General features: G+C 55.3%; 1 protein-coding gene across 3 annotated transcripts in view; it reads left to right on the plus strand.

Moving 5' to 3' along the window:
- Positions 1-24,198, plus strand: part of BMP1 (bone morphogenetic protein 1) — a 49,982-nt gene extending 25,784 nt beyond the window's left edge. For 2 of the 3 annotated variants that reach the window (XM_021665093.2, XM_021665092.2), the window contains exons 9-20: positions 2,870-2,972; positions 5,116-5,232; positions 5,499-5,644; positions 5,778-5,973; positions 6,577-6,702; positions 8,068-8,228; positions 8,626-8,806; positions 13,457-13,582; positions 18,714-18,841; positions 19,157-19,370; positions 21,422-21,672; positions 23,468-24,198. In XM_021665093.2, the coding sequence (XP_021520768.1) occupies positions 2,870-2,972; positions 5,116-5,232; positions 5,499-5,644; positions 5,778-5,973; positions 6,577-6,702; positions 8,068-8,228; positions 8,626-8,806; positions 13,457-13,582; positions 18,714-18,841; positions 19,157-19,370; positions 21,422-21,672; positions 23,468-23,602 (1,884 nt within the window). In that variant the 3' untranslated portion in view covers positions 23,603-24,198. The other variant, XM_021665094.2, reaches the window with a different exon arrangement.
- The last annotated feature ends 268 nt before the right edge of the window (positions 24,199-24,466 follow it).

Below are 24,466 nucleotides of genomic sequence, written 5' to 3' on the forward strand. Positions count from 1 at the left end.
GCGATCTCGGCTCACTGCAACCTCTGCCTCCTGGGTTCAGGCAGTTCTCCTGTCTCAGCCTCCTGAGTAGCTGGGATTACAGGCACGCGCCACCGTGCCCAGCTAATTTTTTGTATTTTTAGTAGAGACGGGGTTTCACCATATTGACCAGGATGGTCTCGATCTCTTGACCTCATGATCCACCTGCCTCGGCCTCCCAAAGTGCTGGGATTACAGGCGTGAGCCACCGCGCCTGGCCCTATGATATATATTTTATATATAATATATAAATTATATATAATAAAAATATATATATGTTCTATATATACAGTAAAACCAAATATCCATTCAGTGAGCCGGCACAATCCCAGCCTCAGCCTCAGCCTCCTAGGCTCAGGCGATCCTCCCACTTCAGCCTTCCAAGTAGCTGGAACTACAGACACGTGCCAACACACTTGGCTAATTTTTTAATTATTCTAGAGATGGAGTCTCACTATGTTGCCCAGGCTGGTCTCGAACTCCTGGACTCAAGCGATCCCCTTGCGTCGGCCTCCCAAAGTGCTCAGTTACAGGTGTGAGCTACCATTCCTGGCCCACATTTGGTCATTTTCTAAAAAGTTAAAAGATTAGGTAATGAGACGCCATCTACTTCACAGCAAGAGCTAGAACAGACCTGCACCTTCAGTGTTTCAACATGCCAGCACTTACAATAGTAATAATAACTGATGATAATTAATAATAACAAGCGTAGTATATAGTGTGCTGTGCTTTATTTTATTTTACTTTTTTCGAGACACAGTCTCTGTCGTCCAGGTTGGAGTACAGTGGCATGATCTCAGCTCACTGCAACCTCTGCCTCCCAGGTTCAAGTGATTCTCCTGCCTCAGCCTCCCAGGTAGTTGGGATTACAGGTGCCTGCTACCACGCCTGGCTAATTTTTGTGTTTTTAGTAGAGACAGGATTTCACCATGTTGGCCAGGCTGGTCTTGAATTCTCGAACTCAAGTGATCCACCTGCCTTGGCTTCCCAAAGTGTTGGGATTACAGGTGTGAGCCATTGCACCTAGCCTATAGTGTGCTGTTCAAAAACATGATCTCAATTATATAACAGAATGCGACAATTAATAAAAGGTCCCCCAAATAAATATATTTAAACTCATGTATGAATTTTAAAAACGAATAGAAGAAGGATGGGCTGTGGAGCTGAGCTCGGTAAGGAGAGAGATTAGATGGGGGTGACCGGGAATGAAATTCCTGGGTGCAGTTGGTTGAAGGTCACAGTGATGAGAACTGAAGGAAAAGCTGGGAATCGAATGGAGAGTGGGGCCCTTGAAACTGAGATGATGGAGGGGCGGACAATTCTTGGTGAAGCCGGGCTGCGGTGTGTGACGTATTTGTGTGTGGCCAGGAAAGAACAGAGAGGTGGAGAGAGGAGGTCACAGAACTGAGCGGCCAGGAAGTGGGAAGGGTCCCCTAGTTGGATATTGGAATCACCAGGTATTTGGATGGGGCTCATGTCACAGTGACCAGGAGCCAGGAGCTCCTCCCAACCAGCCAATTGACCCTGGCTACAGACAGCAATTGTCAGCGCCCACCTTGGATTCTTTTTCATCCTGGCCTCTACTCTGTCTGCCTCTAACTCTTCAGGAAGCTACAAGGGAGGCAGGACTGCTGTCGCCTTCTCTAGCAGAGAACCCAGCTCTCCCAGAGCAGGAGGCCCCTGAGACCATCGTGTGTCCGCCGCACGGGCCTCGCAGGTCACGGCGAACACATCCCTGGAATCCCTACTTGTTGGAGCTCTGAATACACGACAGGCTTTGGGCTCACTCTGGAACCTACCAAGGAAGTGGTTTCTCTCCATTTCCTGAAAATGGAGAGAAGTCATTAAACTCTGTACCTATTAAATGCCCACCTGCTGAGGAGGATTGGTACTCACCATGGTGTAATGTGCCTCCAGTAGCGAGCGAGTGTTTCCTGAGCTGGGAGCCTGAAATGAGGTGCTCAGGACAGACCATGCCGGTGCCTTGTAAGTGCAATGTCAGGGTAGGGACTCTTCTCCCCATTGCACGCAGGACACAGCAGAGGCTCAGAGAGGTTAGGTGGTTTGCTTGATGACTCACAGCAGGAAATGCAGAGCAGAGATTCACCCCCAGGCTGTGTGACTGGAGTCTGAGCTTTCTCGTGTGTGTATCTTCATTCCTCCCTAAGCCCGGAGTTCCTTGAGGATAGGGACGTATTCAGATCTGGTGTCCCCTCAGCACTTAGTGTGTCCCTCTGCCCAGAATCAGCACTCAATAAATGATGATGGGGCTGGGCACAGTGATGCACTCCTGTAATCCCAGCACTGTGGGAGGCTCAGGTGGGAGGATCGCTTGAGCCTGGGAGGTGGAGGCTACAGTGAGCTGTGATTGTGCTGTTGCATTCCAGCCTGGGTGACAAAGCAAGACCCTGACTCAAAAAAAATAAATAAGTGATGATTGGTGACTCAGCCCTTCTTCCCCCTACCTCTGTTCCTGGGACCCTTCATCCCCACTTCAGACCCCCTAGTACCCTCCTGCAGCGTGGGCCCTTCCTACCACTGTGGAGACCAGTTTCCTCTTGAAGGTGTTGTGGGCTGTTTTAACTAATTGACTACGAGGAGAGCTGGAGCCAGGGGTTCAACCCAAAGTGATGGCTCCTTCTCCTCCTGGGCCTTCTGGGAAGAAAGCGGACCATACACAGACAACTGGGAGGAGGGGTGATTCTGTGCCAGGAGCTCCTTTCGGGAGCCCCTTGACTCTCACCCGGGGCAACCTGCCTGGCGTAAGGCAGGTTGTGTTTATCGTGGGGCCAGCAGAGGGCCGGTGCAATGTAGGGAACAGTTTAACCTTCTTCCTCCCCTGTTGCCCTAGATCATTCTGAACTTTACATCCCTGGACCTGTACCGCAGCCGCCTGTGCTGGTACGACTATGTGGAGGTCCGAGATGGCTTCTGGAGGAAGGCGCCCCTCCGAGGTAACAGCACCAGCCACCGCCTGCCTCTTCCACGCTGATTCCCTCTCTGAACCATTCTCTTCACGCTCTTCATCCTCCCACAGGGCCAGCATTGGCCAGGGACGACATCCTGGTGTGGGAGCCAGGAGTCCTGGCACCATTAGTCCCAGCTAACTGCATCACTCACTCACGTTAGGCAAGTCCTGTCCTCGATCCAGATTTCAGAGTCCCCAGTGTAGGCTTCTGGACCTCCCTCTAAAGGTGGCTGTCACCCTATCGTGCAAGGAGTCATCGGAATTGACAGAGAGAGAGACAGAGACAGGCTGTTCTGCGCATCTCCACGGCCCCAGGCTCTCCTCCTCATCTGGGCACTTTCAGAGGCTGCACCATTTGTTTCTGTCTGCCCTTCTGGCTTTTGGGTGTCCACAGTGCAGCCTGGCTCAAAAGAGAGTCTTCATAAACCTGCCAGCATGTCTCCTAACTCGCCGCCGGAGGCTGCATGCTGGGCGCTGTGGCCCAACCTTGTTCACATAGGATGATTCGTTCCGAGGAGGGTAGGGGGCAGGAGGTGAGTCAGTGGGGATAAGTGGGTCAGACCCACAGGACAGAAGGTGCCTTAATGAACCTGGAATTAGGGCAGAGGGAGGCAGGTGTTTCTAGAGGGTATTTGCAGCAAGCCCAAGGAGCTGTGTGAGTCTCCTGCTTCCGGCTAGATTCACTGTAAGGCGCTCAGGACCACTCTGGCAACAGAGCCTCTGCTCCTCAGCCAGGCGGATCCTGCTAACCTCTCTTTTCCCCCTAGTTTCTGATATTTAAATATTTCTTTTCGGTCACTCAAAGCTGCTGTCCTTACAACACTTCCTCCCTTGAACGTGTTAGTGTTTTTCCAAGATGGGAGTTTCTTTTTCATAACTTACATTCCTGGGCCAGCACCCTGTGTCCCTTGCTGAATGTTGGGAAACACCGGCCTTATTAGGAACACACAGCTCCTTCCTAGCAATTCTTCACCACAAAGAATTCCACAGATGGCCGGCCTCATCCACTTAGGTTGACTCTTGTTCATTTTTATTTCAAAGTGGACATTGTCTGACCCAGTCCCCAGATTCTGGGATTTATTTAGGGTCCTGGGGCATCCCTTGCATTTGACCAAATAAAAACATGTCTGTGAAGGCAGTTTGTCATGTGTGAAGAAAGCCATGTTGATTTCTCATGATTACTTCTTTGCATAGAAAGCAAATAAGAAAAGGTAAATAATGATGGCAAAATAGTCTCTAGAAAGGTAAATAGAACACATTGGTCGGGTGCGGCGGCTCACACCTGTAATCCCAGCACTTTGAGAGACTGAGGCGGGTAGATCACAAGATCAGGAGTTCAAGACCAGCCTGGCCAAGATGGGGAAACCCTGCCTCTACTAAAAATACAAAAAAAATTAGCTGGGCATGGTGACAGACACCTATAATTCCAGCTACTCGGCAGGCTGAGACAGAGAATTGCTCAAACCCAGGAGGCAGAGGTTGCAGTGAGCTAAGATCGCACCACTGGGCACAGAGTGAGACTTTGTCTCAAAAAAGAAAAAAAAAGGTAAATAGAACACATGTATAGTTGCACATTATAGAGATCTACCTTGGCCAGGCACAGTGGCTCACACCTGAAATCCCAGCACTCTGGGAGGCTGAAGTGGGTGGATCTCCTGAGGTCAGGAGCTCGAGACCAACCTGGCCAACATGGCAAAATCCCATCTCTACTAAAAATACAAAAATTAGCCAGGTGTGATAGCAGATGCCTGTAGTTCTAGCTACTCAGGCTGAGGCAGGATAATCACTTGAACCCAGGAGGCAGAGGTTGCAGTAAGCTGAGATCAGGGCCCTGTACTCTAGCCTGCGCGACAGATCAAGACTCCATCTAAAATAAAATAAAAATAAAGATTTACCTTTCCTCCTGAAAATAGACTCACGTCCTATCCCTCAAGTGGCCTCTGGTTCTCTAAAGCCAAGTTGGACCTTGGACCAGACAGGAGCCAACTGGAGAGTGTACAGTCTTGGGAATGTGTGAAGCGGGGTGGCCACAGATCAGGGCCCAGGCACCCAAGCCTCCCGGAGAGGTGTGGCCTCCACAGGGGGTGTCCTCGGGGTTCACCACGCCTCCACCTACCCTATCCGCGCAGGCCGCTTCTGCGGGTCCAAACTCCCTGAGCCCATCGTGTCCACCGACAGCCGCCTCTGGGTTGAATTCCGCAGCAGCAGCAATTGGGTTGGAAAGGGCTTCTTTGCTGTCTATGAAGGTACTGAGGAAGGCGGCGGACGGGAGGAGTCAGATGGGAGGTCCCTGGGCATTCTAGAACAACTCCCTCCTGGCACCCCAGGGGCAAGATTGTGGATCCCCAAGGGAGGAAGCAGAGAGAATGGTGGGATTGGCTGGGACTGGGGGTGGAAGACTGAGAAGCTGGAGGGGCATGGGAGGGGCTGGAGGAGTGGGGGAAGGAGCTCCCCAGCAGGGCAGAGTGTGCCGACCCACCACCCCTTCCCACCCCACCCTGTGTCCCCACAGCTATCTGTGGGGGTGACGTGAAAAAGGACTACGGCCACATTCAATCGCCCAACTACCCAGACGATTACCGGCCCAGCAAAGTCTGCATCTGGCGGATCCAGGTGTCCGAGGGTTTCCATGTGGGCCTCACATTCCAGTCCTTTGAGGTAGGTCAGAGACCCTGTGATCTGACTTTTGAACCCTGCAGTTGCTCCCTGGAACAGCTTCCTCTCTTTGGGCTCCTGGGGGTGGGTCCCTGGCAGCCAGAGCCCCTTCCACTGATGAAGCCTCAACCCCCAGATTGAGCGCCACGACAGCTGTGCCTACGACTACCTGGAGGTGCGCGACGGGCACAGCGAGAGCAGCCCCCTCATCGGGCGCTACTGTGGCTACGAGAAGCCCGATGATGTCAAGAGCTCGTCCAGCCGCCTCTGGCTCAAGTTCGTCTCCGACGGATCCATTAACAAAGCTGGCTTTGCCGTTAACTTTTTCAAAGGTGCCTCCTACCCTGCTCGCCCCTGCCCCAAGGCGCCCATCACCTCCGCTCCTGCATTCACTCATTCAACACGGAGACTCTAGGAGGCATATGGATGCCAGTGAGACGTCAGGGCCATGCCCTTAAGAAACTTGGGGCTAAATGGGGAGAAGGGGTCCCCCAGTGTGGAGTAGAGGCAGAACCTGCCATAGGACTCAGGGAGGAAGCAAGGCAGTTGGAGGCTTTTTCACCTGTGTGGACTTGGGCACAATATTCTCCCTGAACCTCAGTTTCTCATCTTTAAAATGGGCACAGTAACAGGCTTCACATAAGGATTGAAGGAGAAATGAAAGAGGGGTCCTTAGTCAGGGCCAGAACAGGAGGGGCACTCACCCAGTCCATGTGCTCAGCAGGGAGGCTCTGTGGGGTTCCAGCCACTGAGGGGCTAGGTGGGTCCTGGGGCTGAGTGACAAGAGAGGCTCACAGCCAACTTCTTCCCTTGAATGGGGTGAGGGGTTGGTCACAAGAAGCATGAGGGACCCTGGACTTGACCCCCAAGCAGAGGGGAGAAGAGGGGCCAGGCCCCTGCCTGGAGTCTGTGACACCCTCTCCTCCCCACCACAGAGGTGGACGAGTGCTCTCGGCCCAACCGCGGGGGCTGCGAGCAGCGCTGCCTCAACACCCTGGGCAGTTACAAGTGCAGCTGTGACCCCGGGTATGAGCTGGCCCCCGACAAGCGCCGCTGTGAGGGTGAGTGCCCCGACACCGCCCTGACCCTGCTCCCTCCCCGGCCCCGGCCCACCTGCCCAGGGTCTTGCTCTGTCACCCAGGCTGGAAGTACAGTGGGTCAGTCTTACCTCACCATAACCTCCAACTCCTGGGCTCAATCAATCCTCCTGCCTCAGTCTTCCAAGTAGCTGGGACTACAGGCGCACACCACCTTGCCTGGCTAATTTTTAAAGTTTTTTTGTAGAAACAAGCTCTCACTTCGTTGCCAAGGCTAGTCTCAAACTCCTGGCCTCAAGCAATCCTTCAGCCTCCCAAAGTGCTGGGATTACAGGCTTCAGTCACTGCCAAGATTTCTTATGCCTTGGACAGACCCCTTCCTGGAAAAGCTAGACGGATACCCCAACCCTCTTTTCATAGCTCATGGATAAGAAATACATGTCACAGGCCGGGTGCGGTGATTCATTCCTGTAATCCCAGCCCTTTGGGAGGCCAAAGCGGGCAGATCACGAGGTCAGGAGTTTGAGACCAGCCTGAGTTACATGGTGAAACCCTGTCTCTACTAAAAATACAAAAATTAGCTGGGTGTGGTGGTGCACACCTGTAATCTGAACTACTCGGGAGGCTGAGGGAGGAGAATCCCTTGAACCTGGGAGGCAGAGGTTGTTGGGAGCCGAGATCGAGCCACTGCACTCCAGCCTGGGCGACAGAATGAGACTGTCTCAAAAAAAAAAAAAAGATACGTCACATTGCAACCCCAGGAACACACCATCACCCTGTAGGATGTGTGCTGGCTTTGGTTTGTTTTTTCATTCTTGGAGTGTTTTGAGTTTTGTTTCTTTTTGTAAATGACAATCTTGACCTGCTCATTGATATCACCACCCACCAGGGCGTTGTGATCTCCAGGTTGGAAACCCCTGTTGTGGGACAGGCACTGTTTCTGCCTCTCCACGCATGGTGCCTAGATGCCGGTGACAGCACTCCGAGGCTGATGGCTCCAGCTCACTGGGCTGATCTTGCCATGCCCCTGAGCTGCTCCCTTTCCTGCGCCTCCCTGGACTGCCCCCGTCCCTGAACTGCTTCCCCTGAACCCCTTACTCCCCCTTGTTCCCTCTTGGCAGATTCTTGACCTGTTCATTCTCAGAGAAAATAGAAATGGCCACACTTATGACCCCTTAACTTCCCTGCTCCTCCTACAGGCTCACCCCTAAAGACTCCCAGCCCACCCTCCCTCCTCCTGTCTGCCCCAGAGGGACCAGACACAGGTCCCTGAGCCTCGGGGAGTCCACAGGCTCCCCATCTTCTTCTTACTGCATCCCAGCCCGCGTCTCAGCCCTTCCCCATGGCAGGGGCTCCCTGCAGATGGTGCCACCTCTCCTGTCCCTGCAGCTGCCTGTGGTGGATTCCTCACCAAGCTCAACGGCTCTATCACCAGCCCAGGCTGGCCCAAGGAGTACCCCCCCAACAAGAACTGCATCTGGCAACTGGTGGCGCCCACCCAGTACCGCATCTCCCTGCAGTTTGACTTCTTCGAGACAGAGGGCAATGACGTAAGTGCCCACCAGGGACTGAGGTGGGGCAGGAAGGTATGAGGTGTGGGCATTCAGCTCGGTGCCTGTTTCCTGCCCTCTGAGAGTGGGCCGGCCAGAAACACGCTGCAAATGTCGAGGAGAGACTGCTGCCAGCTCAGGAAGCACAGGAGGCCCAGCAGGGAGGGCCCTGAAGGGGGTGAGGGGACATGTGGCAAGTGGCAGGAAGGACATTGTGTTAGGGAGGTGTGTGGAGCAAGGGAAGGCTTAGGACTGGCTTGGGGAGCATGAGAGGATCCAGTGAGGGGGAGCAGCAAAGACAAGGCTAAAGGATGTACAGAGCAGAGCTTCCCGATGGTGGGAGTAGTCAAGAGAGGCTTCCTGGAGGAGGCGGGTCTGGAGCTGGGCTTCCCTGCAGGTGTGCAAGTACGACTTCGTGGAGGTGCGCAGTGGACTCACGGCCGACTCCAAGCTGCATGGCAAGTTCTGTGGTTCTGAGAAGCCCGAGGTCATCACCTCCCAGTACAACAACATGCGTGTGGAGTTCAAGTCTGACAACACCGTGTCCAAAAAGGGCTTCAAGGCCCACTTCTTCTCAGGTACCCCTGGACTGCCCAGTTCCTGGCCCTGCCTCTCCTTGGAGAACAGGGCTCCCTTCTCCCTGCTCCTGCACCCCACGTTCCCCAGCCCTCCTGGTGCCAGGCAGGCAGAGTCTGCCCTCTGTTCCTCATCACTTCACTCCCCATCAAGCCAGCCCTTTCGGTACCCACATCCCATTATCCCTGAGCCCTCAGGGCTGTGATGGCTGGGGCTGGAGGATGGGCAGAACATGAACATTTAGAAATCAGCATCCGGAAGTGAAGAAGAGGGAATTCCAGGTGTCAGGAGCTGTGCAAGCCAAGTCCTGGGAGAGGGCAGGTCCTAGGAACAGGGAGTTCAAGAATGTTGGTGGATGGAGGAGAGGCGGGTGTTTGCCTTGGACTGTGTGGGGCAGAGTCTCTGGCAGTAGTCAGACTTCTTTTTTTTTTTTTTTTTTTTTTCTTGAGACGGAGTTTTGATCTTGTTACCCAGGCTGGAGTGCAATGGCGCGATCTCGGCTCACCGCAACCTCCACCTCCTGGGTTCAGGCAATTCTCCTGCCTCAGCCTCCTGAGTAGCTGGGATTACAGGCACGCGCCACCATGCCCAGCTAATTTTTTGTATTTTTAGTAGAGATGGGGTTTCACCATATTGACCAGGATGGTCTCGATCTCTTGACCTCGTGATCCACCCGCCTCAGCCTCCCAAAGTGCTGGGATTACAGGCGTGAGAGTAGTCAGACTTCTAATCAGACCCTGCACAAGTCAAATAGGTTCACACTGGGGCCTTCAGAAAGATGAGGCGTGGCCAGGTGCGGTGGCTCATGCCTGTAATCCCAGCACTTAGGATGGCCGAGGCGGGAAGATCACTTGAGCCCAGGAGTTCGAGACTAGCCTAGACAATATAGCAAACCCGTCTGTACGAAAAGTTTTTAAATTAGCCGGGTGTGTGTAGTCGTGTTTGCCTGTAGTACCAGCTACTTAGGAGGCTGAGGTGGGAGGATTGCTTCAGCCCAGGAGTTTGAGGCTGCAGTGAATGATGATCTCATCCCTCACTCCAGATGCTGTCTCTAAAATTTTTTTATTTTTTTAAAGAAGAAAGATGAGTCACCCGCTTCCTTCAATTCCATAGCCTTGGGGCTCCCCTGAGCCAGTGGGCGGGAACTCAGATCCAATTAGCAGATGTTAATTGACAGCTGCCCCACATAAGGCCTGGGCTCCAGTCCCTGGGACTCATCTGAGCCTCTGATGGCCCCGTCTTCGGGTGGTCTCGATGTTGATCAGCAGCCCCTGGCCCAGCCTCTGAGCTGGGCCTCCAAGTTCGGAAGACCTCCTCTTCTTTGTGAATCACTCAGTCCTTCACCCTGGGGTGAGGCTGCAAGGTAGCTGGTAGTCCCCAGAGGTAACCAGACCCAGGCCCATGCAGTGAAGGACAGGAGTGAAGTGGAGCAGGGGAGAGAGGGAGGTCAGGGGCTGGCTGCAGCAGGCCCAGGATCCTCACTCTGCCTGCCTGCTGGGTAGGACAAGGGGTAGGCAGGAAGGCAGGACACCTACAGCCCAGTCCACGCTGCCTTCCTTCTCCCCTCCTTTGCCCAGCGTCCTGCATCTTCAAGCCCCCTCTGTGGCCACCCTGCACCCTGCCTGACCCCCAGATGCCATGCACCTGCCCCTGCACTGGCTCCCTGCTTGGCACTGCCAGCCACCCTGCTCTGCTTACAGTGCCCGTTGACCTCCTGCCCCCAGCCCCTGCTTGCTGAGACCCTCCCCATGCCAGGCCAATTTCTTTCTTCCCTGCGCCCACCTGGGACTCCTAAGAGGTGCTCACCAGAGGGTTGAGAGGATGTAGCTCTACTTGGGGGCAGGCTGTGCCCCGGGAAACCATTACCTGCTTACTCTCGTCTCTTCCTGCCCTTCTGTTGCTCCAGTCTTGGAGGGGCCCGGGGACTGACACATCTTTCAGGCCTGGAGTTACTGCTCTGCTCTGCTCCTCCGCTTGACACTGTGCCCGCCCCACCCTCAGCCCTGCACAGAGACACATGCACACGCACACACATGCGCACACACATTGCCTCATTGCACAAGAAACCTGCAGAGCACCCCCACCAGGGGAATCGAGGCTCAACCCAAGGCCTGGGGCATCTGACTCTGGCCCCCCAGGAAGGGGGCTATTTGGACTTTTGGGACACCCACCGAGGAGACCCTAAGCCAAGAAGAAGAAAGCCTGAAGACCTTCAGTCTGACCCTGCCACCTTCCGGGGCATTTGGGCACTGTAGGGTGAGTGCCATCTCCTTGCCTGGGCCGGTGCCCACCTCCTTCACCCCACCCGCCTGCAACCTGCTCCCCCCAGCTCCCAGGTGAGGCTGCCCACTCCTGCCCCAGGCACTGCAGCAGCCTTCCTCAGGATTTACTTTCCCCCACTCACACACGTACCCATTCACTCGTGCATTTGGCAGGTGTAACTTTACCCCTGCTGTGTACCAGGCACTGGACTAGCCTTTCTAGGCACAAATGTGAGGAAGGGGTGGAGTGAAGGCTTTGCTCAGTCCATAGCTGGGCTCCCCAAAGCTTCTAGCATGGTCACTGGAGATGTCCTCTGTGAACCCCAGGATGGCTTATAGGGTGCCCTTCACCCCACATTTTCTGCAGGGCTAATTCAAAGGCAGCTTATGGGGGCCCTCGATCAGGCTGCCTCTGTGATGTGTTAACTGAGCAAGAGCCCTTGGAGAGGACTTGGGGACTCCACCTCTTGGCCTGGGTTCCTGTGGCCCCTAGGGGCCTGGCCTGCCTGATCCTGGGTTGGGGAAGCAGGGCCTTCTGGAAGCCGATGTTCCAGCCCTTGGGCACCCCTCCTGATGCGGATCAGCAACAGACCCCCTTGCACAGACCCCCACCTGGCCAGCTCAGTGCCAGCAGGCATCTTTCTACCTCATGGTTCATCTCTGGAATTCTGGGGTTCCACTGGGATCCCACATCTTCCCTGGATATACCCGCTTCTATGCTAGGCACACCATCCCCCAAGTGCCCACAGACAGACCTGAGTGTATGTGGCTGTGGCACACACACCTGTGACCATGTGCACTTCTGTGCGTCAGGGCGCATATCCACATCGTGTGTTCGTCGTGTGAGTGCATGTGTGGGTCTGTGACATGTGGCAGTTGCTCGTCTGTGAGCCATCTGCTAATGAGCTACATCTCTGCTTTTATGCGTGACTTTGTATCCATGTCGAGGTGTTCACGCACCTATGTGTACACATGTGTCCTGTCCCTGGGTGTGTCTGTGCCTGTCTGCACATTGATATCTGTGCCTGCCTCCTCACGCGTAGCTGGAGTGCAGTGTGTTTTCTTTGTGTGCACCTGTATACAGGCTGGGTGGGCGAGTGAGGACACACGTGTGGTTGGCTGTCCATCTGCATTTGCATGGTGTATTGGAGCTGTGTGTCTGTGCGCGTGTGGGTGGTGTGTACCGTGTGCACATGTATGTGTGTGCCTCTGGGCCAGCGCCTGTGTTGCCACATTTGGGTGACAGTACATCCATGCACTGGGTCTGCAGGTGTATTTGTGAGTGTGTGTGTGTCTAACACACTCTGTTGATGTCACCTTCTGAATGAGAGCCAGAGCAGAGCTCTCCCCAGCCCTTCCCAAGTACTACTTCCCTCCACCAACGACTCCCCAGTTCTCTCCTTCCCTGATGCAATGCACGCCTAGTGGGCCATGTGCGCCGTCCCTCCAGGCCTTCTCCCTGCCACAGGCTCTGTCTCTGTCCCGTCGCTGTGCCTCCTGCCCCTGCTAACCCAGCCCTCCGTGCCCTGGCTGCGCCTGGACATGGCCACCCTGCATGTGTGTCCGCCTGCCCTCCCGCCCCACCCTGCCCCTCGGACCCACCTCGGAGGTCCTGGGTCTGGTTTTCACTGCTGTCCCTCCCTGGTCCCTGCCCTCCACCCCCACCCCTTGGTCCCTTTTCTCCTTCTCTCTCTCGTTTCAGAAAAGAGGCCAGCTCTGCAGCCCCCTCGGGGACGCCCCCACCAGCTCAAATTCCGAGTGCAGAAAAGAAACCGGACCCCCCAGTGAGGCCTGCCAGGCCTCCCGGACCCCTTGTTACTCAGGAACCTCACCTTGGATGGAATGGGATGGGGGCTTCGGTGCCCACCCCCCCCCACCTCCACTCTGCCATTCCGGCCCACCTCCCTCTGGCCGGACAGAACTGGTGCTCTCTCCCCACTGTGCCCGTCCCGCGGACTGGGGACCCTGCCCCATGCCCCACCCCCCACCCTCTCCCATTTTGATGGTGTCTGTGACATTTCCTGTTGTGAAGTAAAAGAGGGACCCCTGCGTCCTGCTCCTTTCTCTTGCAGTCTGCTTGTCCATGTGTCTGTTTTTCCACTTGCCCATCTGTCCAGTAAGCAGGTAATGGTGACCCATGCTGGTCCGCTCGGACCCCCGTCCTCCTCTCCCCACAGCTGGGCCCCACTCAGCTGGTCCCGCTGGATACAGTGCCCCTCGGACCCCCTTGTCGCCTGGCCTTCCACTCCCTGCCACCTGGCCTGGCCGGCTCTGGCCAGCTGTTGCTCTGTACAGGTGGGAGGAAGCCCAGCCAGGCCTCCGTTTCCCCTGGGGCATCCAGATCCCAGCCCTGCACAGACCCAGCGAATGCCCTTATTTGCTCCCCTGCAGACAAGGACGAGTGCTCCAAGGATAATGGTGGCTGCCAGCAGGACTGCGTCAACACGTTCGGCAGTTACGAATGCCAGTGCCGCAGCGGCTTCGTCCTTCACGACAACAAGCATGACTGCAAAGAAGGTACGGGCTGCATGCCAGGGGCGTCGGGGTTTGAAGGACCCGGTGCCGGGAGTGGAAGGCCAGGGGCCGTCTCCATTGGCCTCCGTTTAGGTTCTGGGGGCCGAGTGATCTCCGAGGCCCCCTCATTCCACCACCCACCTGGTACATCGATCCCCCTCCCGCAATGTCGGAGCCACACGCTCACTTCTATCGCCCACTTTAGGAGAGGAGGAGCTCATGGCTGCTCCGAGGCTTCATTTGCAGACTCTCCTAGTGGTTCGCGCCTCTTAAAACCACATCCAAGTCTGTCCTTGTGACTTCCTACTGGCACAGAGGCAAGAAGGGATAGTGGGTAAGAGCACAGTCTCCAGGGCCAGTGGTCTGGTCCAGCCCTGCCACTTAGCTAGCTGTGTGCCCTTGAGCGACTTCTTACCCTCTCTGTGCCTTGGTTTGCTCCTGCATAAAATGTAGATAATAATAATAGTACCCAACTCAGAGGGGCATTGGGGGCTTGAAGCGCCCCAGGCAGTGCCAGGCTCACTGCAAGCACAATGGTATCTGTTACCATGATCAGCCACACTTCTAACCCCGGGGATGCTCAGAACAGGGCCACTGCCTTCCTGACAGTAAAGCCCTGCACACATTTAAAGATAGCTCTAGGCCGGGCACGGTGGCTCATGCCTGTAATCCCAGCACTTGGGGAGGCTGAGGCAGGAGGATCGCTTGAGCTCAGGCATTCAAGACCAGCCTGGGCAACATAGTGAGACCCTGTCTCTATTTTATTTTTAAACAGTGTTTTTAACTAAAAATAAAATAGGCTGGCATGGTGGTTCACACCTGTAATTCCAGCACTTTAGGAGGCCGAGGTGGGCAGATTGCTTCAGCCCAGGAGTTCAAGACCAACCTGGGCAACATGGCAAAACTCCATCTCTATAGTAAATGCAAAAAAATTAGCTGGGTGTGGTGGTGCACACGTATAGTCTCAGCTACCCTGGAGGCTAAGGTGGGAGAATCACCTGAGCCTGGGGAGGTCGAGGCTGCATGAGCCGAGATCATACCACTGCACTCCAGCCTGGGTGACAGTGGGAAAAAATAAATATAAATAAAAATAAATAAATAAAGTGAAATTAAACTAGCTCTCCTGGCATCGCCAGTATCCCTGATACTTCCTGGGACATGATACCTCACAGGCCCGCTCTGAGTCAGGGATTCCACTGTGGCCCTTGCCTGCTGGGCGCGTCCAATCCCACAGCACACACAGACTTGCTTCTACCGCTGAGCATCTGTGTGACTTTGGGTGAGTCCCTCAACCTCTCTGTTTCAGTTTCCTCATCCATAAAATGATAAAAAATCATAGGCCAGGTGCAATGGCTTATGCCTGTAATCCCAGCACTTTGTGGGGCTGAGGTGGGTGGATCACTTGAGGTCAGGAGTTCGAGACCAGCCTGGCCAACATAGACTTCTTTAAAATCCATGGGGCTCTAGGACGGTAGGGGTAGGATTCAATTCCTTCCCTCAAGGAACTCAAAACCCAGTGGAGAAATGAATTACACACACATGCACACATACACACACACACACACACACAAATTCCTGAAAACTGGGCGAATCTATAGGTTAAAGAGTCTGATATTGTACCAATGTGAGTCACTGCTTTTAATCCCTTATTTCGGATTTGCCAACATTAGACTCTTAAAAGTGTCTGCCAACACAGCAATGTGAGGCCACATAACCCCTGGGGATGCTTAGAACAGGGCCACTGCCTTCCTGACACTGAAGCCCTGCACACATTTAAAAATAGCTCTAGGCTGGGCACAGTGGCTCATGCTTGTAATCCCAGCACTTTGGGAGGCCAAGGCAGCGGGATCGTTTGAGCTCAGGTTTGTCTCTACTGAAAATACAAAAAATTAGCTGGGTGTGGTGGCATGTGCCTGTAATCCCAGCTACTTGGGAGGCTGAGGCAGGAGAATCACTTGAACCCAGGAGGCTGAGGTTGCAGTGAGCCGAGACTGGGCCACTGTACTCTAGCCTGGGCAACAGAGCAAGACTCCATCTCAAAAAATAAATAAATAAAAATGATACCTACCTTGCAACGTATTAAACTATATAGACATGGCTCTGAGCCCTTAGCACCATGCCTGGCAGGTGACTCTTCCCATCCTGGTTAGTTGACAACCCAGGTATAAACAGATGAGCTGCTCACCAGAACCAAAGCACTCAACAGTGAACCAGTGGACAGTCAAGGGCTTCCAACCCTGTGACCTCAAGCTTCCCAAATATGCAGTTCCTGAGTCATGGAACTAGCTAGACGGGACCTTTTCCTGTTGTCTAAACTGCATTCTGTCTCTGTACTCCCTGCGTAAAAAGATGGTTTGATAAAGAACAGAATCCACAAGATAGCCAGGAAGGGGTGAAGCTCCTGGAGAAGATGGCCTGTTTACCTTTTATGTGCTGATTCACCTTAGAAGTATGTGCGGTTTCTTACTCAGGTGATAGGTTAATTACAGATTCGTAAGCATTTCCTGATTCCTATGGAGGACCCAGTGCTATGCAGAGATCTGTAGGGAATTCAAGACGGTGCCCTGCGGAGATGCAGGCTCTCTGGGGAGAGACGTGAGCATGCAAGGAACACAGGGAGCAGAAAGGCCAGAGTGCAAAGGGAGAGGCCAGGGGCTGCGTGAACCCACAGATTGGTAATGGCGACAGCTCATGGTGTAAGTGTGGGGAGATGGGAGCTTCACCTGCCTCCACCAGGGAGTAGAGAGGGGCCTGGAAAACAGGGCTGTATCTTGCCCATCCTTTTCCCCACCAGCCATAGTGCCTGGCTGCCTGTTTCCCCTAGTAAAACCTGTCTGATGACATGATTATGAATAACGATCATCAGCTTTTAAATTTGAGTTGGGGCCGGGTGTGGTGGCTCACACCTATAATCCTAGCACTTTGGGAGGCTGAGGGGGCCAGATTGCCTGAGGTCGGGAGCTCGAGACCAGCCTGGGCAACATGGCAAAACCTGTCTCTACTAAAAATACGAAAAATTAGCCAGGCATGGTGGTGCATGCCTGTAGTCCCAGCTATTTGGGAGGCTGAGGCACAAGAGTCACTTGAACCTGGGAGGTGGAGGTTGCAGTGAGCCGGGATTGCGACACTGCACTCCAGCCTGGGTGACAGAGCAAGACCCTGTCTCAAAAAAAAAAAAAAAACAATTGAGTTGGGGAAGCCATGTTTTTCAGAGGCAGAAGTCAGATTGCCGTGGATTGAGGAGACATGCAGTGAGAATGTGGCCATAGCATGTGTTCTGGAAGGCAAGCTGGAAAGAAAAGGAGAGTGGATGGGCTGTAGCTGGAGGGGCCTGGGAGAGCTCTTTCAGGATGTGTGAAGGTTCAGAGGCTGCAGAGCTAAGAGAGAGTGTGAGGCTGGATCATTTCTGGTGTGAGGGTTCCCAGGCATGGGCAGCAATGAGCCGCAGCTCCCAGAACGGCAGTCCATCCTGACGGGGAGGAGGGGCATCTGCTCCAAGGCTGCAGAGCAGCAGCATAGATGGTTTTGCAGGTCGGAACCCAGAAGTTGAAGCCATTTATAGTGGAGGGCCCCGGCTTTCTCAGGAGGTAAGAGAGAGGTGGTCTGCCACTGGGAGCTGATAGAGTGGCTTGAGGAGGGGGCTGGATGTTTGCAGCAATTGCTAAGGAGGTGAGAGATGGAGCTGGTGAAGGACAAATCCAAGGAGTATGCAGTGGTCTGGGGGCCCAGGTGAGGCTGGAGCCACAGATGGGGTTTTCTAAGATGGTGCTGTGTAGAGCCGGGATGCAGGGCCATGCAGAGTGTGGAGGAGCAGGCTGGGTGGTCAGCGAGGCAGTCAGTCAGTTAAGTCAATTGAGGAAGAAGTATTGGGAGGGAATGGAGAGATGAAGACCATGGAGGTCTCTCTAAAATCAAGAGGCCAGCCAGGTGCAGTGGCTCATGCCTGTGACCCTAGCACTTTGGGAAGCTGAGGCAGGAGGATCACTTGAAACCAGGAGTTTGAGATCAGCCTGGGCAACATAGTGAGACCCCATCTCTACAAAAAGTAAAAATGAAAACAATTAGCCAGGTGCTATGCCTGTAGTCCCAGCTACTTGGGAGGCTGAGGCAGGAGAATTGCTTGAATCCAGGAGGCAGAGGTTGAGCCTGGGAGCTTGAGGCTATGGTGAGCTATTATCACACTACCGCACTCCAGCCTGGGTAGCAAAGTGATACCCCGATTTTGTTTTTTAATTTTAATAAAGTCAAATGACCATAGTTGGGAGGGTGAGGTCCTGAGCACCCCGAAGGAACAGGAGGTGGCCACGGAACGGAGAGGGTGACGTGTTTGTGGCGTGGAGAAACAGTGGATGACGACAAAGCCTTCAAGGAACTGAGAGGCCATCTTGGGTGGACCATTGCATGTCTGTTGACTGGGAGAGTAACAGGAGTGGGGGTGGGGAGAACTGAGTCAGGTGTCAAAGTCTCTTGCGACTGTTCAGATTGCTGGAGATCAGCAGACAACAGCTTCAAGGAGAGACACAGGTCGGCTGGATGCGGTGGCTCACACCTGTAATCCCAGCATTTTGGGAGGCCTAGGCAGGCAGATCACTTGAGGCCAGGAGTTTGAGACCAGCCTGGCCAACATGGCAAAACTCTTTCTCTACTAAAAATACAAAAATTAGCCAGACATGGTGGCTCACATCTGTAATCCAAGATACTTGGGAGGGTGAGGCAGGAGAATCACTTAAACCTGAGAGGCAGAAGTTTCAGTGAGCTGAGATCGTACCACTGCACTCCAGCCTGGGCAACAGAGTGAGACTCTGTCCCTGCCCCCCACTCCCAAAAAAATGGAGAAGCACAGGTGATATGACCCATGTGGCCTAACACCTACAAAGGTCCGGGGGTCACCCAGGAGAGCCTGTGATGGCTGCTTCATGAGTGCTGCCACGTGAGGCTTCACTCAAGGCTTTTGTAGGAATTGGCAGCTAGATTTTCCCCAGACACAGGTAACCTCATGAAAAAGAAATGATGCCTGCCTGCCATCCAGTTCGTAAGTGGCACGAGACGTGGAAGAAAGGAGGGGGGCAGGAGGGAAGGGCTATCGGAGCTTGGGGTCCCTCTCTATCCCTTTCCGTCACTCGCTTCCCTGCAGCCGGCTGTGACCACAAGGTGACATCCACCAGTGGTACCATTACCAGCCCCAACTGGCCTGACAAGTATCCCAGCAAGAAGGAGTGCACCTGGGCTATCTCCAGCACCCCCGGGCACCGGGTCAAGCTGGTAAGGGGCCCCCTCCCCACTCCTCATGCTATGTGGCCACCCCCTGTCAGAGGCACTGCCCAGGGCCACACAGGCTGCAGGCTGAGCCCGGAGGCCTGCCACCCCAGGAGACCCCAAGTGTGGCCTGGACAGAGGCCCCTTTCCCAGTGTAAATTAGGGGCATCCCTGCCTTTGCCCCATTCCTAGGCCCTCCTTTCCTGTCATCCCCAGCTGTGGCCCATCCCATGGGTGTCCATGAGGCCTGGGTTTGGGGCCCCGTCCTCGCCCCACCTGCCAGCCACATTTTAAATCTGTGCTCCTTCCTCATCATCCTAGACCTTCATGGAGATGGACATCGAGTCCCAGCCTGAGTGTGCCTACGACCACCTGGAGGTGTTTGACGGGCGAGACACCAAGGCCCCCGTCCTCGGCCGCTTCTGTGGGAGCAAGAAGCCCCAGCCCGTCCTGGCCACAGGCAGCCGCATGTTCCTGCGCTTCTACTCAGACAATTCGGTCCAGCGGAAGGGCTTCCAGGCCGCCCACGACACAGGTGCTGTCATTGGTTGTGGGAGCGTCCACTGAGCCTGGTCTCCAAGCCTGGGGTAGGGTCGGGGGTTACAAAGAGGGTATGAAGGCAGAAAGGGACTGAGCCCTGTGACCCAGGGCCTGGGACGTGGGGGAGGCAGTGTGACCTGAGGACCAGGCCTGGGGGGCAGGGAGAGGAGGGCATGGTTAGGGGTTAGGATGGCAGTGAAGGCAATGGGCAGGAGAGGTTAGGGAACTCAGGGACAGAGAGGAAAGCCCCCAGAGGCGCCCCTGAGAGCACACTGGCCAGTGCAGCAGCCCACCCACACACCAACCCCGAAACGTCCTCCGATGTTTATTTATTTTTAGTTTTGAGATAGAGTCTTGCTCTGTTGCTCAGGCTGGAGCACAGTGGTGCGATCTTGGCTCACTGCAACCTTTGCCACCCAGGGTTCAAGCACTTCTGCCTCAGCCTCCCAAGTAGCTGGGATTACAGGCGCCCACCACCATGCATGACCCACTCAACCCAGCCCATTCTCCTGATATTTTTTTGAGGCAGAGTCTTGCCCTGTCACCCAGGCTAGAGTGCAGTGGCATGATCTCGGCTCACTGCAGCCTCCTCCCCCCAGGTTTAAGCAGTTCTACTGCCTCAGCCTCCCGAGTAGCTGGGACTACAGGCATCTGCCACCATACCTGGCTAATCTTTGTATTTTTAGTAGAAGCGGGGTTTCGCCCTGTTGACCATACTGGTCTCAAACTCCTGACCTCAGGTGATCCGCCCGCCTTGGCCTCCCACGGTGCTGGAATTCCAGGCATAAGCTGCCGCACCCGGCCCATTCTCCCGATACTTACTGACATGGAGGATGGATGAGGCCGAATCCTAAATGCAGATCCCGGAAACGGACAAAGCGAAGACCCCAGCCCTTGAGGGGCTTGCTCTGCTTTCCCTCGCTTGTTTATTCAGCAGCCATGGACTGGGCTCTGCTCTGCAGGAGGACTGAGGGACACGTAGCCTGAATCAGGCATGAGCCCTTCCCCTGCCACCCACCCCATACAGGAACTCAGTCCAGGAAAGAGACAAGGCAGGCACAGCCCATGACCACATGAGCCCAAACGGGAGTCAGGCAGGAAGAAAGGCACCCCGGCCTAACTGGGCATGAGCTGGTAGAGGCAGGGAGAGATGCCCAGGCAGAGCCCCAGCCCTAGCCCAGCCCAGGGTGTGCCCAGGTGACAGCAGGTCATTGGGTTTGGCCGGAGCCACAGGTGTGTGAAGACAGCAGGTTGTGGGAGTGAGGTGGCTGCAGAGAAAGGCTGGATCCCAGAGGGATACGAGTGAGAGACCAAGGACGCCACGAGGGAGCTTTGCAGTCTCCTCTTGGGTCCTGAGCCACCTGTCAGGGTGTCCCCAGAGCTGATGGTCCATGGCCTCCCATCTTCCCCTTCAACTCAGTCCCTGACCCAGCACCCCCTCCCCGGTCCTATCCCCACCTCCTCTAGGGAGATCTGAGTGCCTGGTGCACAGAGGCCAGAGGGCCTGGGGAGGAGGGTGGCTCCATGCAGTGTCCTCTGCCCCTCCCAGCACAGGGTCACAAACCAGAGGCCTGGAACGCCATCTGGCCCTTGGACCTGCTATGTTTGGCCCACACTGTGTTTTTTTAAAAATGTGAGCCAACATTTAAAAGTTGGGAGTTTTCACATAAAACCCAGATGTACAGCTTCTTTCTTGAAAATGGAAGCTGTGGCGACAGTAGGCCCACATTCTTCCATGACGGTCATCAGCTGAAGCAAATGAGCAATGTCTGCTTTAGATTAAGTGTGTGGTGCCCCGCGCTGCCGCTCCACACTGCCTTCCTCTCAGGGAGCTTCACTGCCTGTCCCCCTCACCCTAGGGCTGACGTCCCTCTATCCAGAGGTGGGGTAGCAGAGCACTTGCTCTGGGCCAGGCCCCCGCCCACCCATCACTAGCCATGTGAATCTCATCCGGGCCTCCATCCTGCTGTGCGGGTTTGGCGTGGTGTGCTATGGAGCCTGGCACCCAAGGTGCTTAGGGCTGGTGGCCAATCTTGTCCCCTGCAGAGTGCGGGGGCCAGGTACAGGCAGAGGTGAAGACCAAGGAACTTTACTCCCACGCCCAGTTTGGCGACAACAACTACCCCGGAGGTGTGGACTGCGAGTGGGTCATTATGGCTGAGGAAGGCTATGGCGTGGAGCTGGTGTTCCAGACCTTTGAGGTGGAGGAGGAGACTGACTGTGGCTATGACTACATGGAGCTCTTCGACGGTTATGACAGCTCGGCCCCCAGGCTGGGGCGCTTCTGCGGCTCAGGGGTGAGGCCCCGCCCCTCACCCTCCTGGTCCCATGCTCCACACTGTCCTCCAGCCTTCTCATCCCAATTCCTGAGACCCAGCACCCACATGGGCCCCGGAGGATGAGTGAAGCATGTGTGTGGCCTTCTGTAGGAGCCCAGAGTCCCAGCCTGGTGGAGGCTGCTCAGAGACACTGCCCCGCCCCCGACCTAGGAAACCCAGTCCTTTCTGGGCAACCGAGAGGTTCCTACAGCTCTGACCCAGGCCTGCTCTCAGAACCAGTCGGCTAGGGCTTCCAGGGGAGCTGGCACCTGGGGAGGAGGATGGAGCTTCCCCTGTCCCTCCTTTCCTTACCCCTCCTCCAAGGCAGCTCACCAGGGCCTGGAATGGGGGGCAGAGGTTGGCACCAGAGCCGGACATGGGGCCTGAGCTGAGGGGGCCTCACCAGACCTTTTGCCGGAGCCATAAACACCCTTGTGGCTTCCTCTGCCAGTTTCTCCTCCTGGTGAGAGGCCAGCTTGTCCCAAAGCTCTTGCTGCTGCTGTCCCAGTGGCCCTGGGCACTGCTTCTTGGTCCATAAAATGGCACATTCAGAGGCACTGAGCAAAAGTCAGCTTGATGGGCTTTTCCCGAAGGACGTGGGCTAGCCTTATGGGGAGGATTTCCTTTCCTCCCTATAAGAGCTTGTAGCTTCATTTTTCTTTTTGTCCTTTCTTGAGGACTTTAGAGAGAGAGACTTCTTTTCCCACCCCCCACCCTCTCTCTCTCTCTCTCTCTCTCTCTCTCTCTCTCTCTCTCTGTCACACACACACCCCCCTACACTGGCACACCCACTTGCATGCACTTTCAAACACACTGTCCCTCCTGTCACCTCCCCAGCCCCCTGCCTGTCGCATGGCTGTGTCCCAGGCAGCCTGAATGCCCCAGGAAGGGTTAAAGCTCCCGGAAGCTGCAGCAGCTGCTGGACCCAGCATTGGCTGAACCTCCCCCAGGTTCTCCCCCAGGGAGTGCCCCTCCCCTCTTTGCTCTTTCTTCTGAATCACACACCAAATAGGATGTCCCCAGGTATCTTCTTCCAGAGAGCTCCCCCAGGCTGAGTCCATGGGAGGGGACTTGGGGAAGGATGGGGGCTTCCTGGCAGAGATACTGGGAATGTCCTCAAGGTTCTCAGACATGATTTCCTCTGTGCCTGGAGGGCCAGGGTGTTGACGTCCAATGCTCTGCGGGCTGGCCTCACTCAGTGGGCCTGCAGGAGCCACCCAAGAAGGGCTCTGGAGCAGACCTTGGCCAGGGGCCAGAGGAGAGTTGGGGGCAAGGGGTAGGGACACTGTGCTTCTCCCCAGAACTTCCTCCACACTCCAGCAGAGAAGCGGCTGTGCTGTCTTTCCTAAGAGTCCGCTGGGACAGCAGGAAATCATGCCGTTCAAAGATCGCCTCCCTTGGCAAAATACTTTGACATCAGTCCCATCCTTTGTTTTTCCCCAGCACCCCTCCTGGGCATGGAGAGCAGAGAGATTGTGCTCCTGTTTGTGGTTGAGGGAAGTGAAGCCCAGAGATGGGAGGTGACTTGCCTGAGACTGCACAACTCAGTTCGAAGTTGGTAGCAGAGCTGGGTTTACAGGAACTTAGTTCTTTCCGGCTAAGTTCTCCCCGCCTTCTCCCCGCCCTAGGTTCCTTTTAAACTAGCAAGAAATTCCCTGCTCTGAGGGGTGGGGAGAATCTGGTAGCTGCCCGAGAGCCTCCTACCCCTCAGAGCTGGGGACCTTGGGGAGGCAGCCCTAGCCCCTCCACCTCACCCCATCCCTTTCTCTGCCAGCCTCCCGAGGTGGTGTACTCGGCGGGAGATTCTGTTCTGGTGAAGTTCCACTCGGATGACACCATCACCAAAAAAGGTTTCCACCTGCGATACACCAGCACCAAGTTCCAGGACACACTCCACAGCAGGAAGTGACGCTGCCTGAACAGGGGCGGGGACCGGAGCCTGCTGCCCTTGGTCGTCTAGACTGGACAGTGAGGGTGGGCAGAAGGCGACACACTGTCCCTCTCCCCCAGGCCCCAGGACCTGCAGGGACGATGGCCCGGTGAGACTGTCCACAGGAGGTGGGGGAACTGGACTCCTGTGTAAGCCACTTCCCACGACCCCCCACCAGCAAGGGGCTGGGGCCAGGGACCTGACCTTCCACAGAAACATTTCAAAGTGACCATTCTTCTCTGGGCGCCCCTGCCTGGTGACAAGAGGGAATGTCAGCAGGACTCTGCTGCCATCCCTGTGTCTCTGCACGCTGTATTGTGTATCGCGGGGGCGTTATCTTCATTGTAATGTTCATTTCCCACCCCTGCTCCAGCCTCCATTTGGTTTTCTTTTGAGCCCCCACTCCGGCCCCCCAGTTTCCTGGGGGCACAAGTTTCTGTGCGTGTCCCCCAGGAGCTGCTATGGGGAGCCAATGGGGAGGGGATGGAGAAACAAGACAGGGCTTCTCTGAGGCCCAGTGGCCGGTCAGCCATACCAGGGCACCGCAGCCAATAAACCGAATGTGTTACAGCCAATATCCTGTGCCAGATGCTGTCTGGGCTATGGGGGTGGGGCCGTCACATTCCAGATGTCCAGGCTTGCTGTGTGAGGCCAGCAGGTGGTCAGGGCATCACGGGCTGCCCTTCCCTCCCCTGATCCCAGGCCCCCGAGGGTGTGATTTCACTCAGATACACATAGACTCGCAGGCGTCCATCACAGCGTGCACACAAACTACACACTCCCCTCCGCACGAGCGGGGGGTGGAACATGCCATTAAGAGGCCGTTGGGTGGGGAGGGAAGGG

The sequence above is a fragment of the Aotus nancymaae genome, unplaced genomic scaffold, assembly GCF_030222135.1.
Source record: "Aotus nancymaae isolate 86718 unplaced genomic scaffold, 86718_ANA_hifiasm-v0.15.2.pri h1tg000079l, whole genome shotgun sequence".
NCBI classification, from domain to species: Eukaryota; Metazoa; Chordata; class Mammalia; order Primates; family Aotidae; genus Aotus; species Aotus nancymaae.